General features: G+C 37.2%; 1 protein-coding gene across 1 annotated transcript; it reads right to left on the reverse strand.

The window, feature by feature from the left end:
* Positions 1-2,301: 2,301 nt before the first annotated feature.
* Positions 2,302-19,743, reverse strand: ELM1 (fission ELM1-like protein (DUF1022)). The gene is made up of 10 exons (XM_039038369.2): positions 19,261-19,743; positions 18,761-18,999; positions 18,580-18,676; positions 15,480-15,629; positions 15,234-15,360; positions 11,836-11,948; positions 11,695-11,758; positions 11,495-11,588; positions 11,277-11,385; positions 2,302-2,818 (listed from the first exon to the last, which is right to left on the reverse strand). The coding sequence occupies exons 1-10, from the start codon at positions 19,441-19,443 to the stop codon at positions 2,717-2,719; spliced, it is 1,278 nt and encodes a 425-aa protein (XP_038894297.1). The 5' UTR covers positions 19,444-19,743; the 3' UTR covers positions 2,302-2,716.
* Positions 19,744-20,462: the final 719 nt, after the last annotated feature.

Below are 20,462 nucleotides of genomic sequence, written 5' to 3' on the forward strand. Positions count from 1 at the left end.
AGTTATTTATGAATTTAGCATGCGTTTTTTAGTAAGTTTATGTTATATTTTATAGCATGATAAGTTTTTACCAAGGAATTATATAAGCATGCTTATTGTTTCACAAGGCACCATGAGATGATAATGAAACTATGAGGAATGTTTAAAATGAATGCATATTCTGCCATGTGCATAAATGTTTTGTGCCTTTTATGAACCGTGCTCCAATATTGGTATCGAAGGTATGGTAAGATACCTAAACTTCAGTTATGCTATGGATCCTTGACACCGAAGGTATAGTAAGGTGGTTAGGACCCAGTTCAACTCTACTTGCACATATGATTATGTTATTGACGTTGATGAGATCGAGCGAAAGGGCTCTCTCTTAACTGAGGTTATTAGGGATTGAGCAAAAGGACTCTCTCACGTGTTCAAGCAGTGGAGTAGTGGTGTTTTCCAGAAAAATGCTAATGAGCTCTATTTCAGAGTTTTTACGTGATGTACTTTTACAATTCCAGTTTCATTTTCAAAACCCTGACTATGATTTTATAAATATTCAATGATAAGCATGTTCACGTTATGTATAATTTAAAGCATGTTTTATTTAAGATAGTCACTCACTGAGCATTTTAAGCTCACTCTTTCGTGTGTTTTCTTTCCCCAAGTAGCGATCGATGTCTCAAAGCCGAGTAGATCTACCAGTCAGTCACTATCCAGGATTTTTTCTAGAGAATAGTGTTTAGATGGTTCACCACATCTGTTTAATAGTGGTTTCGTCTGTACATATCATGGGGATCTGGCTAGAAATATGAGATGGGGATTGTATTATAATAATGTTTGTTACTAGTTTAACTGTGATGTGAATGAATGTGGATTTTTAGATCAATAGCCCCTATGTTAACATGTTGTTATGAAATAATGCTTGGAACAATTATAGTACTGAAATGTTTATCTGATTGCTAGGTGCTAAGGATATAAGTTACAGAGTTTAGTAGGATAGTAGCTATCACAAAAGGGTTGACAATTGATATCTTCACACCCCTTCTTGGATTAAAAATGTAATATGAGGAGGGATGTGATAAAATACCTCTGAATAGACCCATTAATAGAATAGAGTACATGGGAGAAGCAATACAAGCCCTAATACAACTCATAAATCTACATGGCACACCAAAAACTAGAAGGGTGCCAAAGAGAAAATCCCAATGAACATAGTCATAAACCTTTTGGAGATCTACCTTCAATGCATGTCGACCTTTACCTTCATTCTTATGATAACCTCCCACAATCTCCTGACAAAGCAGAATATTGTCCACAATATTGCCTTTCACAAAGACAAATTGAAATCTCTAAGCCCCCTGGATTAGGCCTTTTAAGAACTAGAGCTATCAAAGTCGCATTTACACCAGGAGGAAGGAAAAAAAGTGTCAAATAAATGGACTGCATCACATAAGTCATTCCCAACCACACCCTAAGCTACTTTAGAAAACCCCACTTAAAAACCATCAGGTCCAAGGGTTATATAAATTTAAACCTCAAACTTTTGTAAATGTATCAATTTACTCCATTATATTTTGTTTGGGAAAACTCAATGTGAAACTTATAATTATATTAATTAAACCCGTAAACATTTATAAATGAATCAATTTAGACTTATGTAAAAATTTTCTTTGAAAATTGTCCATACATTTACTCTAATCGTCTAATCTAAACAGACATCTAAAGAAGGTTATATAATTTGAGAATTAATGAATGACTTTTAAAGATAATCATACTGAAGAGCCTATTACTGATTTTTGAAAATTTTGGAGTTTAATTAACTCAAATTATAAGTTCTACATGATATTTTGATTAACAAAATCTAGAGGAAATAACTTGATATACTTGTGAAAGTTCAAAGTTTGAATTGATACAATTATTAATTTAGAATCTTAATTGATACAACACTCAAAATTTAAGAGTATAAATTGATTTGCACTTCTTTTATTTCCACTAAGTGATTAGATTTGTTGGTGTGGAACCTTATGTGAGAAATGGTGAAAAAGTGAATAGACAATTGAAAAAGATTCAGAGTAAAAACCTTAAAGCCCTAAAACGAAAATATTTCTAGAGGCATATAACAAATGAAGAGAATATTATATTATTGTTTTGTAGAATAGGTTGAAAAATTCGAACCACAAACCTATATCGATATTTTTATGTCAGTTAAATATAGTTCTAACTTACTAAAAAACGATACTAAGGTCCCCAAAGCTCAAAGCTCGATTAATTAACCAAGGACACCTGTCAAACTCATTCAATGATTTATACACAGAGAACCAATTTCCACCAAACCAATGGTCAGTTTCATATCTGTTTGTTCCAACAGTAGCTAGTAACAAAATCATTTATAACTTTGCTTATTTTTCTCAAATAAAATGAACCAATTTACAACAAATATATATCCCACCGTACGGTATAAAAATTATCTCAACAAAATCTAAGAGCTGCCATATCTGTGGAAAAGAGCAAGCCAAAGCCTCTGCCTATAATACAAGCCGCACTAACAAACAGCTGCTACTAGCTTCATTATTCTTTTCTTAAGTTTTGTCCAAGAATTGGATTTGAAACCATTAATGCTTGTAATTCTCTGTTCCTATGTGCACCATTGTACAAAAGTATTGCTCAAATAATGAAGGGGCCCCATTTTTATGACATCTGGAGCGTACGTTGTGTGTAACACTTCTCACTAGACTTCCTATGGCCGTATTCTCCAGCCACGCTTGGCTAGTTCCTCCCGCACCCGAGTAGCTGCTTCTGCCGTATCGTTCAGTGGAGGATAACTCCAGCTTTCTGAGATCTGAAATGTCAAATGGTGTATATGAAACGAAGATCAAACATCCATAGGTCAACATCAGAATGAACGTGAAGTATTGTCTTTACTGGTGAACTTTTATTTAGCATCAAACAGAAAAGCCACCACATTAAGATATTCTTTTCAACTTTTCCATCAAGCAGAAAAGAATGGCCGAATGCTATCGATTATATTGAAAAAGACAAATATACAAGATTTGGAATAAAAAGAGTTCAATAGTATAATATCCATAGCTTTCTAACAATACACTGAAAAGAATCTCAAAAAGATATCAAATCTGGAACTAAATGGTCCATGCCTCCAAGAAAAAAGATTGATTTCATACTGAAGATTAGAAATGTTCTGAAGGGGAATAAAAGAACAAGAGAATAAACATTAAAATCTGTAAATGCAGATAGAATCTGATGACAAATTTTCCTGAATACTGGATATTGGATTTAACGTAGAGACATTTTACAATTTATTAGTTCTGAAATCAAGGGGGTATTTTTATGAGGTTTCTTCATTTTATTTTATTCTATGCCTATCTATCATTGTCCCCCAAATGGCAGGACTTAGGTAAACTTGACAGGGTAACACAGATTTTTTTAAAAGCTTTAATTTTATAGAACTTTCATGAGAAAAAAATGAAAGATTACAAAGGCATTAAAAATAAATAAAATGAAGGGGAAAATACCCTTTTTCGTCCCTGAATTTTCAAGAATAGATGCATTTGGTCCCTAATGTCTGAGTTTTTAAGAATAGGTTTAAAACTAAAGGTCACTCAACTAATAAGTCTACTAAATTTAAACATAAAATTGATTAAATACGTGATGTGGCAAGATGACTTGGAAACAAATATATTTTTTTAAGGGAAAAATACCTTTTTGGCCCCTAAGTTTTGAAGAATAGGTGCATTTAGTACCTAATGTTTCAAATTGGCCATTTTAGTCCCCGAGTTTTCAATAATAGATTTAAAAGGTCCCTCTAAATAAAACATTTAAATTTAATATAAAAAAATTGATACACTTGTGGCCAAATGACATGGGAAAAAAATCTATTTTTAATCTCTTTCTTTCTCCCTCCTCTCTCTTAATCTCTCTCCTCCCTCTTCATCTTCTCTCTCGTTGTAGTCTCCTCCATCTCCATTACCGCAACAGTATAACAAGTTGCAGAAAATTTATAGATGAGACACCATACATAATGCATTTAGAAGGATACACAATAGTATTACAAGTTGCACAAAATGGTTCATCATCCCATATCTTAAGCTTAATAGGTCGGCCATAGATGGTAACCATTAGAGCACCAAGCTCAACATAAACATAAAGCAAAAACATGAAACGTTTTTATCTTCATTCTCAACCATGAAGAAATTAAGCAAACATAATCAGATCTAATCCTTAATACTAAGTTCTAGAGAAGAATAAAAAGAAAGGACCCACAAGTTTTATTCTACTGCAAACTCATCTTCATCTTAAATACTCATAAATCTTCATCCCCCATCCCATTACCATTCAGATTCGAAATCAACTCCATCCAGTCAAACGGATTATGAACATTATGTAAGCTTCTTGCTACCCTGCACTGAGAAACAACCAGCCAAACAAAAGAAAACAGAAAGAAAATAGAGGAATAAAGAACAAGGCAATCAGAATGCTCTTTATTTATATATAAACTTCTCCTTCAAGTCTCTCTCGAATATTTAACAACCTCCCTGGAAAAACACTACCCAAAATACACCAACACTCTTCCCTAACCTCCTCGGCTGCTGACCTAAAAGAAGAAAACAAAAAGACTCCCCAGCACCTTAGAGAGAGTCGGGTATTTCTCTCCTCCCAAAAGCCTACACAGCTTTCACCACATTCTTCTCTGCCCTTCTCCTGTACCTTCATTGTCCTTTATAACGGCCTTGTGGTCCCCCTCTCCTTTTTCTCCAACATTCTCTTCCTTTGCTTCTTTGGTTGGTTGTTCATTTCCCTTTTTACCCCTTCTTTTGTAGGTGTAAATAACTTGTGGCCTTACAATACCTCCCTTCTCGAAAAGAACCTTGTCCTCAAGGTTGAAACGTGGAAATTGTTGGTTCATGGCCCGAACATCTTCCCAAGTGGCTTCATTGTCTGGCATTCCCTTCCATTTGACCAACCATTCATTTGTAGCTAGATCTCCATTCCATCTTACTCCCAATACAGTCTCCGGGGTCGTTTGCAACTCAAATTCCTCGGTCAAAATGGGCGGATGTTGTACTTGATGGCCTTGTCCTAATTTCTTCTTCAGCTGCGATATATGGAACACATTGTGTACTTTGGCTTCGGTTGGCAAGGCTAATTTGTATGCAACTTCCCCCACTCGTTCAACTACTCTGTAAGGACCATAGAACCTCGGTGCCAGCTTCTCACTCCTTCTCATTGCCAATGATTTCTGTCTATATGGTCGTACTTTCAAGTAAACTTCTTCTCCAACTTCAAAAATTCTCTCTCTTCTATGTTTATCTGCTGTTTTTTCATCCGGTTTTGAGCAATGGCCAAATTTTCCTTCAGTGCATTGAGAGCCAGATCACGTTCTTGTAACTGTTGTTCCACCGCATTGTTGAAGGTTCTCCTATCTCCATACGTGACTAAGGGTGGGGGACGTCTACCGTAGACTGCTTGGTACGAGGTTGTCTTGATAGAGACGTGGAAGGTCATGTTGTACCACAGTTCAGCCCACGCTATCCATTTGTTCCATTTCCTTGGTTGTTCATTACAAAAATAACGTAGGTAGGTCTCTAGGCAGCGATTCACCCTCTCAGTTTGCCCATCCATTTGAGGATGGAACGAAGTACTCCTTTTCAATTTAGTCCCCATGTTCGTGAACATCTCCTTCCAGAGGTTACTCAAAAACATCTTATCTCTGTCGGTCAAGATTGATAAGGGAACTCCATGGTGTCGTACTACTTCTTGGACGAATATGTCAGCTACTTGCTTGGTTGAGAAGGGGTGTTTGAGGGGTATGAAATGTGCATACTTGCTCAAGCGATCCACTACTACCATTATGGCATCAAAGCCCTCTGCCTTTGGTAAACCTTCCACAAAATCCATGCTCCAATCCTCCAAAATCAGGTAGGGAATGGGGAGGGGTTGTAGCAAACCAGCCAGTGTTAGAGTCTCATATTTGTTCCTTTGACATATCTCGTAGCCTTCCACATATTTCTTCACATCAGTCTTCATTCCTTGCCAATATAGTTCCCCACTCATTCTTTTATAGGTCCTCAAGAATCCGGAATGCCCCTAACACTGAGTCATGGAATGTGTGAAGTAGTGAAGGGATTAGACTAGATCTTCAGGAGAGCACCAATCTGTCTTTAAAGGTTAACCTGTCATGTTGCCATCTATACTTCGGTTTTCCCTCTGGATTGTCCTTCAGAACGGTGATGATCTTCTGGAGCTCCTCGTCTTCCTCAACCTCCTTCAAGACTACTTCAATGTCTATTATGGTTGGGGCTGATAAGACACTCAACTCCACCCGAGCCGGCACCCTTGATAAAGCATCTTCTGCCTTGTTTTGCAAGCCTGGTTGATATAAGATCTCAAAGTCGTATCCAAGCAATTTTGTTAGCCAACGTTGGAATTGAGGTTGCACTTCTCGTTGCTCAATAAGGAACTTTAATGCTTTTTCGTTTGAAATCACCGTGAACTTACTCCCCAACAGGTAATGTCTCCATTTCTGCACTGCTAGGACAACTGTCATCAACTCCTTCTCATAAATGGACTTGGCTTGAGCTCTCATTGATAATTTCTGACTAAAGTAGGCTATAGGCTTCGAGTCTTGTGATAATACAGCACCTAACCCAATTCCTGATGCGTCAGTTTCTATCACAAAGCCCTTGGAGAAGTCAGGAAGAGCCAGGACCGAGGCTGTCACCATGGCCTGCTTCAATTTTTCGAGAGCCTGATTGGCTTCTTCATCCCATTTGAACTAATTCTTCTGAAGAAGTTTGGTAAGTGGAGCTGCGATACTTCTATACCCCTGAACAAACCTCCTATAATACCCGGTAAGTCCTAGGAATCCCCTTAATTCAGATACATTTTGCGGTTGTAGCCATTCTCTCATCACTTTGACCTTTCCATCATCTACTTCTACCCCCTTAGCTGATATCCAGTGGCCTAAGTATTGGACCCTGGTTTGGCAGAATGTGCACTTCTGATTTGCATACAGCCTATGATCTCGAAGGACAATGAATACAACTCCCAAATGTGTCTCATGTGTTGATATGTCCGGGTTGTACACCAATATATCATCAAAGGAAATTAGTACAAATTTACGAAGGAAAGGTCGAAAAAACTGGTTCATCAATGATTGGAAGGTGGCTGGCGCATTTGTGAGTCCGAACGGGCATCACAAGGAATTCATAGTGTCCTTCATGAGTCCTGAAGGTTGTATTCTCAATGTCCCTTTCATTCATTCTGATCTGATGGTAACCCGACCTCAAATCAAGCTTGGAATAGACCGCCGATCCATGTAGTTCATCTAACAACTCTTCAATTACAAGTATAGGGAACTTGTCGGCCACAGTTGCTTGATTTAGCTTCCGGTAGTCGACACAAAATCTCCACCCACCATCTTTCTTCTTTACTAACACAACAGGGCTGGAGTAAGGGCTGTGACTGGGTCGAATAATTCCAGCCTTGAGCATCTCTTCCACCAATTTCTCAATCTCTTCTTTTTGGTTGTGACCATACTTGTAGGGTCTCACATTGATTGGTTTCTGGTCAGCACTAATCAGAATGCGATGGTCCACAACTCTCCTAGGAGGAAGTGTTGTGAGTTCTTCAAATACGTCCACGTTTTGCTCCAACAAGGCTACAGGAAGCTCCCCAGACTCGTTGGGCTCACCCTTCTCCTCGTTTCCTTCCTCACTATCAAATTTATAGTTCTGGAATTCTACCAGAAATCCTTGGCCTTCCTCCTCCCATGACTTTGTTAGCACCTTGAATGAAGCCTCTGCTTTGGTCAAGGACGGATCACCCTTCAACATGACGTGCGATTCCCCTACCAAGAAAGACATGGTCAGTGATGGCCAATGAACTCCCATAAAACCAGTTGTGCATAACCAGAGCATTCCTAACACCACGTCCATCTGTCCCAAATCGATCGCCAAGAAATCCGCCTTCACATTCAAGTTGGGGAGCCTCAATTCGGCTGCTCTGCATACCCCTTCCCCTCGTATAGCCGCGCCATTGTCGATCCCCACTGAGAAATTCTTCTTATTCATTGGTAATTCCAGCTCCTCCACTATTCTACGATGCACGAAATTGTGTGTTGCTCCACAGTCAATCAACACTACTACTTCTTTCCCCTTCACCTCCCCTTTCAACTTCATTGTACCTTGGGCAGATAGGCCGCACATTGACCTCAAGGTTATCTCCGCGGTTTCCTCTGTCTCAAGATCTTCTTCTCCTCTTAACTTCTCCCCTTCCTCCTCTTCTCCGATTGCCTCTTCTCTTTCATTGGCGATAAATAGCATCAACTCACGGTTTTCCTTAGTCTTGCATCGGTGACCCGATGCATATTTCTCATTACACCTGAAGCAGAGTCCCTTGTCCAATCGTTCTCGGAACTCACTATCGGAGAGGCGTTTCATGGGTGGATCCTTCTTTATGAAGTTGTTCTTCATAGGTAATGTGATTCGTTTGGTCGCCTCCGCTTCCACGGTCTTCCCGCTCTTCCTTTCAATCATCAGATTCTCCTTCATGTGGGCTTCCTTTTGGCCAGGCCCAACTACCCCCAGATCGGCTAAGGCCAACTTCAGGGCCATGTTCCTATCGCTCACCAACTGGGCTTTGTGCATACATTCCTCCAGTGTATACAGTTTTCTACTAATGACCTCGGCCCTCAGCGTTGGTTCCAGCCCATTTATGAATGCATCCTTGAGAACATCTTCGGCCAAATCGGGTAGGGGTGCCGAATAAGTCACGAACTTCTTCACGTAGTCTGAATATGAATCGTCCTGCTTTATCCTCAACGACCTCGCGTCTAAACTCCCTTCTCCGGTAGGTCTGTAATACTCTAACATTCTTCTTTTCAGCTCCTCCCAAGTACTGATGGGTCTCCGGTTGTGGCTCCATCGGAACCAATCGACTTCATCCGGCCCAAAACTAATGACCGCTACCTTCACCTTCTCTTGATCGGATAACTCGTGGATTTCAAAGTAAGGTTTCGACCTTGTACACTCACGGTTCCGGGTTTTCTCCTACGAAAACAGGTATTTCTAACCTTTTGTACTTGCTCTTGTCGGCTCCTCATCCTCCTCCATTGCTGGGAGTTGAATCGGCCTCATCAATCTTCCCCTTCATTTTCATCCGTCGACCATCAAATGCGCCCGATTCTTCGGCCTTCCGAGCAGCATTACTCTCCCTCATTTCCTCTGTCAGTTTCTCTATATTTTTGCAAAGCCCCAGCAGCATTTTTTTCATTTCGGAGACTTCCTTCTCGCTTTTTTCCATCCTTTCTTCTATTTATTTCTGAGCCATCGCATGCGTTCGCCCCAGGATGAAGCGGCTCTGATACCACTTGTAAGCTTCTTGCTACCCTGCACTGAGAAACAACCAGCCAAACAAAAGAAAATAGAGCAATAAAGAACAAGGCAATCAGAATGCTCTTTATTTATACATAAACTTCTCCTTCAAGTCTCTCTCGAACATTTAACAACCTCCCTGGAAAAACACTACCCAAAATACACCAACACTCTTCCCTAACCTCCTCGGCTGCTGACCTAAAAGAAGAAAACAAAAAGACTCCCCAGCACCTTAGAGAGAGTCGGGTATTTCTCTCCTCCCACTACACAACTTTCACCACATTCTTCTCTGCCCTTCTCCTGTACCTTCATTGTCCTTTATAACGGCCTTGTGGTCCCCCTCTCCTTTTTCTCCAACATTCTCTTCCTTTGCTTCTTTGGTTAGTTGTTCATTTCCCTTTTTACCCCTTCTTTTGTAGGTGTAAATAACTTGTGGCCTTACACATTATAGATTTGCCCATACCCAAATTCTTTGTATAGGCTCATCAAATCCGCATTCATTCCAACAAGACCCACCGGTAAAGCATCATACACAGAATTTTCTCAATAAATTCAAAGCCTCTATTACAATTCACTCAATCCTCACTCAGTTTCTTCCTCAACGATGAGAAAGAGGATGAGAGGGAGGAGAGACGAGAGAGAGAGAGATAGGATGAAAATGGAGATAGAATAAGAGAGAGAAGGGAGAAAGAAAGGGAAAGATTAAAAAAAAAATCTTTTTTTTTCTATGTCATCTCACCATGTCAGCTTCTATCAATTTCTTTAATATTAAATTTGAAGGTTTTATTTAGAAATGACCTTTTAAACCTATTCTTGAAAACTCAGGGACTAAAAAGGTATTTTTTTTCCTAAAATGAAATAAATAAATAGAAAACCTCTTATAGAAAGAGACCAATCAAGCAAAATAGTGCCTATAGAAAATTTACAGAAAACCTTTGCATTTGAAGACCAAAAAGAAACAATAAACCTAATAAGGGCCCAAACGTCGCTAGGCTCCTTATCCAACCACTTTTTAGACACTCTATTGTTCCTTTCACTTGAAAGATTCAAATGGCAACACAGATTGATGTGATCATGGTCACCATCAAACCCATGGAAATCCAATTAAGTGGGAGGAAGCCCAGGTTGAGCTTAAGAAGAACTTTCAAAGAGCTAGCCCAACTGCTTGACTCATGGTGGCATAGACCCACGCTCATGTGTGGCACCCTCAACTCAGATGACATGCCCCATCTACACACATCAGATCCAACCGGCGCTTATTGGTTCATAAGCCCAAGACTGCCCAAGCGTCCACAAGCCACAAGAAAAAGGCCCACATTTGCTCACCTATGCATGCACGCCTTCACCCACGTTGCTTTCATTCACCCTTGTTCTCTCAAAATATACACTCCACTTTTTCCCATGCTATTGCTAACTTTATGTTTGAAGAATGTGTTTTAAGATTAAACACTACTATCATCAGTTTCCCTTAGTCGTACTTTACTTATACAAATTTTAGTTTAAGTTTTGTCGATCTCACTTAGTTCATACTTCTTTAGAAATTAAAGATGTTGAGAAACTAATTGTTTTTGAGAAAATATAAGTATTAAGAACAGATTATGGCTTTAATTAGGCCCGAGTTAGATTTTTGTTTTATTTTCCTTCTTGGCTACAAGTACTTAATGACACATGACGCCTGCAAACATGATGATTTAGAAAGGACAAACTTGAGGAGAATTGTCCTTCAGCAGAGCCAAACGAAGAACGCTAAGAAAAGATTCATGCCCTTCTACATGTTAGCATTTAATTTTGCAACATTGAGCTAATTAGATCACGCATCCAAAGAGAGGAAAATACATCGAAAGATGTGTATCAGTTTGGTCACAAAGTATTTGAAGCATCATGAAATGAAAAAAGTAAAATACTTACATCCTCAGTCCCTGTAAATGGGCGGATGACTCCTCTCTCCTTCAAGGATTTATGGAATGCTGAATACTTCCACTTACAACGCTCAGTTCCAATGACATAGACAGGCTTCCTGCAATAATAACAAACAGGAATTATCAACAAACCAGGGTATAAACAACTGTGACTAAGACACCGAAAAAATTAGAGCAGGGGGTTAATCATGAGACAGACGATCATACCCAGTACTGCAAACCTCACTAATCATGCTAACCGAATCTGCTGTTACAACAAATGCATCTGCCCAAGCTAAGTGGCCCATGTGCGGATTTGTCTCTGATGAATATTAATATTGAACTACCGAATTAAATTATCAAATAACGCAAAACAATATTTCAAAACTACAGACGAACTCATTAAACTCATTTCATAGTAAATGAACCTTGTCTATCCCAGATGTAAACTTTTGGATTATCCCCAAGTTCTTTCACAATAACATTATACACCTGTCAAGGAAAAATAGGATATCATAAAAGAAAGGTCACATCTGGATATTGCTAAGATTTTTTTTCCTCAATACTACCTTCTCAGGAGTTCTGTCTGAGAAGGATATTCTGACACTTCCACAGCTTGCAAGAACACTCAGCAAACTGGTTACCAGCTGCTTTGCAAGATCCACACCATATCGACAGCAACCTGCAGAAAATCATATTATAGTTCATAAACATGATCATCAACAAGAATGCAGCAGAAATACTGAGATTGAGACTTATATACAAATTGTTCATTAGTTCATTAGTTCAGACCCTTGGTTCTACTATTGATCTGGGTAGAAGTTTGTGCGAGTCAATATATCTCCACTTCTCCACCTAGATCCTAGCAACTTACGCACTTCACCTAGATCCTTATCAAAGCACTTGAACTCATCTTCCCCTTTGAAAAAGAGCTTTTTCAGACCCTCTGGAAGTCCAAAAGCCCGAGAAAAATCAACATTCTGGTTTGGGCTTTAATTTTTGGATCTCTTAATTGCTCTGAAGTGTTGCAACACAAACTTCAATCTCATTATCTTTCACCCACCATCTGCCATTTATGCCTAGCAAGTAGTGAAGACTTACAACATGTGTTCTTTGATTGTCCTTATTCAAGAAAATGCTGGAAGAATCTCTTTTCATATTTCAATCAACATTGGATCTTTGGACAGAACATTCACAGTAATGTTTCCCATATTTTGACTGGACCGATCTTGTCTTCTAAGACACAAATTCTTTGGTCAAATGCGGTTAAAGCCTTAATTTCAAAATTATGGTTTGAACGAAACCAAAGAGTATTCCACAACAAGGTTGCCGAATGGTCAGACAGATTTGGATCAGCCTGCCTATTAGCTTCCTCTCGGTGCTCTCAGTCCAAGTTTTTTGGCTGATTATTCTATCTAGGACATTTGCCTTATAGCTTTTATACCTTCTTTGTAACTATTTAGTAGTCTCTGATTTTGTTTGATAGTTTCATCTTGTAAATGGATATGATAAGAGTGCTATGGGGTGTCAACCTAGTTGGGATGTCCTTGTGCACCTACTCATCCATAGAGCTCCGGTTTATTATGATTATTATCTTGTTTCGTTGTATTTTGAGCTATGTACTTTGAGCAATAATCTCCTTTCATTATATCAATGAAAAGTTTGTTTCCGTTTAAAAAAAATGCACTCCTATGTCATGAATTGTATCTAGTAGCCAAGAGGAAGAGAATAAAGTAAAGGGCGCACAATGGACCGGTATAACCCTTTAGCAATCTACCCTCACATATTTAATGAACAAAACAGGAAAAATATATAAAATAAATAACATAACCAAAATATGTAGCTCCAAGGCATCTGAAAAATGAAGATAATAGCTCTATATCATGACTGCTATAGGTTTCTCTACATTGCCCTCACAGCAGGATTTCTTACAGAGTGAACACCCTAAATCCTGCATTGACTTTTGTCCATATAGTGTCAAAAATTATGTTTCTGCAAAATGCAAACTTAATTCTTTGACTCGTCTGTTTTTCACAAACCTAGTTGGTATTAGAGGAAAAAGAAAACCTAGATGATGTCAGAACCCTCGGTGCATCTTTTGGTCCCATGCTTTTCCTCTTATGTTTAGTGTGTTTGTACTCTCCAGCATGCAAAGAATAACTATTTTTCCTTTCAAATTTAAGTACACAAACTGGTTTGGCACAGAGAATGACAACAATTTGTCTGTGTTGCACTCTCCAAATAAGATTGCATCAATATCAACCATCCATGTCTGCACTTGACTACTATTGGAGGACAGCCAGCCTTGTCTGAGCAGTCCGTCAAGTGGTGTCCTTGTTTGCCACTGATCACATCTAGTCAAACCATACATCTAACCTAAATGCAACAATGTCTGAAGTAACTTCTGAATAAACTTCATTTTCTGTAATTGAAATGTCTAAGAATGGGAACATTAGTTCGAACAAGCATTCTATCCAAAGCGTCAGCATTCAATTAAATGAACAAAACTTCCATTGTCAAATGTTAATATGTATATTAGATTCTTATTTGGAATCTGAAGTTAGATGTAGTATTGGCTCGGACTAATGATTTTTATGATGTCATTGTGGAGGATTCTTTAGATGAGGCTCTTTGTTTGTTACTCGGTGAGCAAAAGATGGTTGTTTCTTCAAGCAATAATGACAAGATTATTTCGAAAAAAGATGCAGGGCATTCTTCTCCATCCCTCCCTTTGATTTTAAAAAGATTTATTTTCACACCTTGATATTTGTGGTCTCCAGATTTGGGGAATTCCACAATTTTCAAAAGATTAAGCTTGTTTGGCAGATCAGTCAACTAATAATTTCATTGGGAGCAAAAATTGCATATGAGGAAGCATCTTTTGTTTCTTTTTAGTTTTCCTTTTTTTGTCTTCATGTCCAGTATATCTTGTGATTTTCTGTGGTAAAGGTGCGCCAGCAGTTAAAGTTTTGTTCCTAGGAGCTGTCAGTTTTTTATGTTTTATGGTTTGAGACGCCACCTACACACACACAGTCACCAATTTAAGGAATGTTTACTGACAATGATATCCTGCCACAAAGCACCTTTTTCAATCATAAATTTCCATCCCCATTAGGCCAAAAGACTCAGATTTATGCATTTCACGTTGCCTATTCCAAGGCCTCCACTACACCTAGGTAGAGAAGTGGTTTTCCATTTCACTAAGTGGTTTTCCATTTTCTTGAAAGGACTTCCAACAAAAAATCCCAGTCAGTCCAACGTAATGACCCAACCTTTCTTCTTCTCGCATTTATAATCATCCACCACCCCATCTACAAAAAGAATGGAGTCGAGGATTTGTCACTCTGACACAAAGACCGAATGGTTCTCCTCATTCTGTTTGCAAGGACTTTGGAACCACCTTATACGTATTTTGTCACTAAGCTTATGCATCGATAATCAACAACTTTGACCACTCTAAATTTCTTAGGAATTAGACAAGGATAAGTTCTTCAAATGTTTTATTCTCTTCTATTTTGGGGCTTTACTTTTACGGGTCTTTTCGTCTTTCTTGTTCCATTAGTAACTTTTTTTTCCTTTTCATATATCAATGAAAATTTGTTTCTGGTTCAAACATATACCGATGATCTTTCTCGAACTTGGTTAGTCTTCGAAATGTTTTCTAAAAAATTCACAATTAATATAATGTCAACAACTGACCTAAATTCAATAAAAACATATCAACGTGCAACAGCTGAATCTACTCATATATCATAGTACAAAAGGATCATTCAGCCTACTAAGAAACTCATACACTAGGGTTAATAATATAATTTTCACAATAACATAGAAACAAGGAATGATCCATTTTTATAAGAAATGATTATCAACAAGGTATACCTAACGTTTCAAAAACAAAAAGAACGGGGGACAATAAAAAATTTGAGTAAGATCAAGTATGACAACCCAATATATTGAAAAAACTCACTTGTAGGCCCTCCTATGTTGACCACCAATAAGGGTTTTGGAAGAGGAGCAAACACATCATGCCATGCACTAGCTGCACTACGTAATGCAGCAAAATCAATCTGATGCAGGGCTCCAACAGTCAAGACCTAAATTTTGAAAATTTCAGAACAGATGGTATTTTCTCAATGGGGAGAAGGGAACATGACATAATGAGCCTAAAAAATCGATTAAAGAATAAAAAGATATTTATGGTCAGCACACTTACCACATGTTGATCCGGTGGTTCCCGTGGAGTTATCCACTTCCTTATAAATCGAGGAACTTGCTCTTGTGCTAGAGGAGTTAAAGGATAATAATCATGATGAGGCGTGATGACCATGTCAAACCGATTCAAACGCAACCGTGGATGTTGAATCTTACCCCAAAAAGAAAAACATATTTTTTATAAGAAAAATAAAAGATAAATATAGGAACTTGAAACTTTAGTATTCCTTAAAAAATTATCTGCTAATCAAAATACACAAAAATCAAAATGAGCAACAGTTGCAGTTACATTAAAAATTATGTGAACTATGAAGTTTTGTCAATCTGAAAATGTCCGATAAAGCTGGAGAGTGGTTCAAGCATTGCTTCATAAAAGTTTTAAATAGCACAAAATACAACTTTTATTACAAATATGCAAATAGGAAGAGATGCAAAAAAAAGAGAGAAAAAACCCCACAAGAGATGGTGAAACTCAAAAACCAACTGAATCCAAACTCAAATTCTGTTTTTTAACATTGTTTTCAGATTTTATGATCCAAATTATGCAAATCTTGAAAAGTGAAAACAACATAAAAAAAAACTCTAACAAATATAGTATTTCATTTAATAAACTCAATTGTTTTGGTTAAATTGAAATATGTATTATACAATATATTATTAGTTATATGATATTAAAAGAATAACTATACAAAAATTATAACATAAACCAAGTTCAAAAACTAATTAATAATAACTTATATTCAACCTAATACTTAGTGAGCAACTATAATTAATTTTATAGTTTATAAATATATTATCAAACACATTTTGACAATTGTTTAAATTGGAATTTAATTTCTGAATTTGTTATCAAACACATATCTAAAAACATGAAATACAACTCTATTTTTATTGAATCCTTTGTTTTCAGATCGCCTACCAAATACGCCCTTGGAATCCTAACATTAAATTCTTGATTCTAGCACTTTCTAATGCTCCACGAGTCTTGAGCCTTGAACAAATAAAATAATCTAAGATAAGGTTCCGTAAAGAGAACTTATTGAGCAACAAATTATCCTAAACCTTTATCATTTTTGAAAAAATAAAAACCTCAATTCATTAAAAGACAAATCAACATCAGCCAAAGGGCTTGGGGTAGAGGGCGGGGCAGCTCTGCCAAGAACTAACTTTTGAGTGCCTTCTAATCATTAATAATCAAGAGGCTGTAATTTATAAATGAAATTTGATTAAAAGAACACCACCAAGTCATATTGCATACAAAAGTACAAAAAGAATTCAAATCTAAAGACTCTCTATCTTCAAACGTATATCATTCTTTTCCTTCCAAATGTTCCACAAAAGTGCTCTAGTTGCAGGGCTCCACAAAACCTTTGGTTTCCCCTATAGTTCCATGCATTTAAGCCTTCTAGAATCCTGTCATCTTCCAAGAGAATCATAGAGATATCCCAAGTTTTGGTTGTAAATGGCAGTGTAAAAACAGATGATCTTCCTCTCTTAAACACGATCTATAGATAGATGAGGATAGGGTCAAAGAAGAAAACTTCCTTTGGAGCTTATCATCAGCTTGAGGCTTCTATGAGCCATAGACCAAGGAAAATAATATACCTTCTTTGGACTTTTGCCATTCTAAATCAACTTTATCAGCAGAATATTATGGCTCCGTTAGAAAGGTTTAAGAAAGCTGATCTTTCAATATTAATGCAAGATCCCAAAATCTGATCTTAGAACCGTTACCAACTAGAAAGTTGAAAGCCTCCTTAATGACATTGTAGATTATCTATCCCTTATAAACTTAAAATAGTTATTGTTCAACTTCACCATGTTACATGCCTCCATGTTCTGAAGCTTACTTAAGGTCTCACAGGCACTTGCCCAGAAGACCTATGCCTGTCTCTAACAAAAGAAAGTAATCCAAAGTTGAAGGTTCCTCCAAAACCTAATGCATCCTCATAAACAGACATAACAAGGCCATATGATATTTATACCACACCTCCACTGGAACTTCCGAAATAAATAGAGTAAATGTCAACCCTTCTTCACAATAATACTCAATAATCTAGCTTCATACTTTTCAACACAACTAAGAATCATAAAAACGGCTAGAAATGATCAACACTCACATAATTGAGGAGCAAGAACTTTGTACCAATCATCATGGACATATCTCCTAACAACCACGATCAAGCATCTCAACAAATATAGTGTCAGACAAAAGTTCAGCCTTCAATCACATGCACAAACTCCTTGATAATAGAATAGCCTAAACTACCAACCTCCAAAACATGAGACATGAAACAAGAGCAAGGTATAATCGACAAAATGGAACAAATTTTCAAATAAACAAGAATCTTGATTCCCCTTCTAACACACACAAAACAAGACCAAAAGACGGGAGAGGGAGAGAGAAAGAGATAGAAATGTTAAGTTTTTCTTCATATGAATAAGCTTTTATACCCTCATGTCCAAAACTAAAGTATTTACAAGTTTACTCAATAATCTCTCCCTCTCTCTCTCTCTCTAATATTTCAATGCAAAATTTCATTAAAAAAAGAATACTACTACTTCTCTGAGGAAGTGCACCAATGGCCTTCTCTCCCAACTTAAGGCTACTTTTTCTAAAAAGCCTAAAATGATTGAGGTGACGGATTGCCAAGGAACTTTTCTTCCCAATTGATTCACCCGTATGGCCATACTAGGATGATGTGTTCCCCTTATTACCAATATCATCCCATTCATAATGTCATCTTCTTTTTAATGGAGAAACCAACTCCAGTTAAGATAAATAAAAGCAAAAGCATAAGCTATACACACAACACAGCCCTGATTAAGAAAGCTGGAAAATAATGACAAAAATTAACCTAAAAAAGAAGAAGAAAAGGATAATTACGAAAGATTTTAGTCAAAAACATCCAAAGGGAGCGATTGAAATGTCCCAAACTCCCAACTCCCTCTAGGACTCCTTTAAAACCCTGTTCATCCTCTCCAACCAAATACTTGATAGGATTGCAAAAGAACTTTTCCATTTTCATAATGATCATCAAATGTATCCCTTAGCCAAATACAAGTAACATATGAAATGTGACAAAGAATAATTACCATACCTGCACAACAAAAACATTCTCTGATACCAGTCGTCTAATGGAACTCGTAATAGTTATGGTATCCCTACCAGATGCAACCACCAACAAAGGTCCATCCCTGGAAATTAAACAAGCACACACCATATGTGAAGTCTGATAATCAAATTCTTCCCTGCAAAGATATTCGGAAAAAAAAAATTACTTTTCATAAGTCTCCCGAACCGTAGATACAATATGCTTCAAGTCAGCTTCTAAAATGCATGACAAGCCCTGGCTTCCGCCATTTTCTGAAGATAGAGGCATAAGTTTCCTCCCTTCGGATCGCATCAAAATCCGAGTGTAAACACCTATCAGGGTCATGATATAATCTAATTTTTTGTGAAGAGAAACTGGAAGCCAGTGGAGCCAATCATTTATTCCTCCTCTAGGCCTTGTAACCCGCTGCATATGAGAGGAGCACATATTAGATACAGTTGTTAGTCTCAGGATTTCAGTATAGACGCCCTCAAATACTGAAAAAAAGAAAAGATGATGAACATTTCTAGTTTTAAGATTTGCTAAGGTCATCAAACTAATACCAAAGTTGCTTCTTACTACTAGATAAATTTAACACCCAGTCCCGGATGTGAATGCACGTAACAGCCTTGTAATTCCATACAAAAACAACTCAACCCTCGAAAAAGATGAATTCGCAGAACTTACATAGAGCACATGCTTATCAGCCAAGCCAAGCGCCTGAACCAAACCGATACACTGATTCTCAGAGCCGGAAGAGCCGTTACCGATGACAACCGCACGCCTTATAACGCCATAAACGTCGCCTTCAAAGATTTCTGCTTTGGCCATGGTAGGGCTAGGTGGCTCCGTCAAACGTATCGGTCTCATCGATCACTATACGATTATTTTCAATCAATACCCTAAATCTTCCAGACAAATATCAACTTCCCAGAATCGTTTTTAAATAGGAAGTTGAAATTCAGCTGCACTTCGGAGTAAAGAGGAAATCAAAACTTAGCACAGTTCTGCAGAACAACGGCGACCGTAGTTCTCCCCTCGACTAGGCTTGCGTCTTTCTTACTTTTCTTCTTCCCATTTAGATTTCCCCTTTTTTTTTTCTTTTTTCCTTTCATCCTTTTTTTTCCTCTTAGATTTTCCTTTTTTTTCTTTTTTCCTTTTTCGAACTCCATTGAGTACTGATATGACACCCAAAAAATAAAGAAAAAAGAAAAAAAGTGAATGCTATTTGCTATATCTATATCTATATCTATATCTATATCTATATCTATATCTATATCTATACTAGGTAAAATGGCTACCATGTGAGAACTTTTACATCCTCATTCTATCTTATAATTTTCATAATTTCTCTTTGTCCTTAAGGTTGAGGAGTTTATATCTGAAATAGTGTATTCTTTTATATACGAGTGTAATGTGATCATAAATATAAAATATTACGATCTAACAATAGAGACATATTTGAACGAGCAGCCACATCTGTTTTCCATCTCAATTATTTAGGTCGAGTGGTATATATTTTGTATATAAGTATAATGTATACCATAAATATGAAAAAGCATGATCTAACAATGAGATGTGTTTGAAGGGATAGTCATGTTCTTTGCCACGTAAAAATTATTAAGTTTGAGGTGATATATCTCATGTATAAGTGTGATTAGAGAATTTGTTAAAACATAATAACGAAAAATGTAATGGTATTTTTTAGAATTTATTAAAAGTCTTAAGGTCTCTTGGTAGTTCCATTATTTTTTTTTAATTTTTCTTGATTTTTTTAAACCATTAATTTTTTGTTTTCAAAATACTTCTAAACTTTTAAAAATTTCATTAACACCCCTTAAACTTCACAAAAAAAAAAGTTAAAAAATACGATGCAACTATCGTATCAT

Source organism: Benincasa hispida, chromosome 8 (genome assembly GCF_027475165.1).
Source record: "Benincasa hispida cultivar pf3 chromosome 8, pf3_genome.v1.1, whole genome shotgun sequence".
Taxonomy (NCBI): domain Eukaryota; kingdom Viridiplantae; phylum Streptophyta; class Magnoliopsida; order Cucurbitales; family Cucurbitaceae; genus Benincasa; species Benincasa hispida.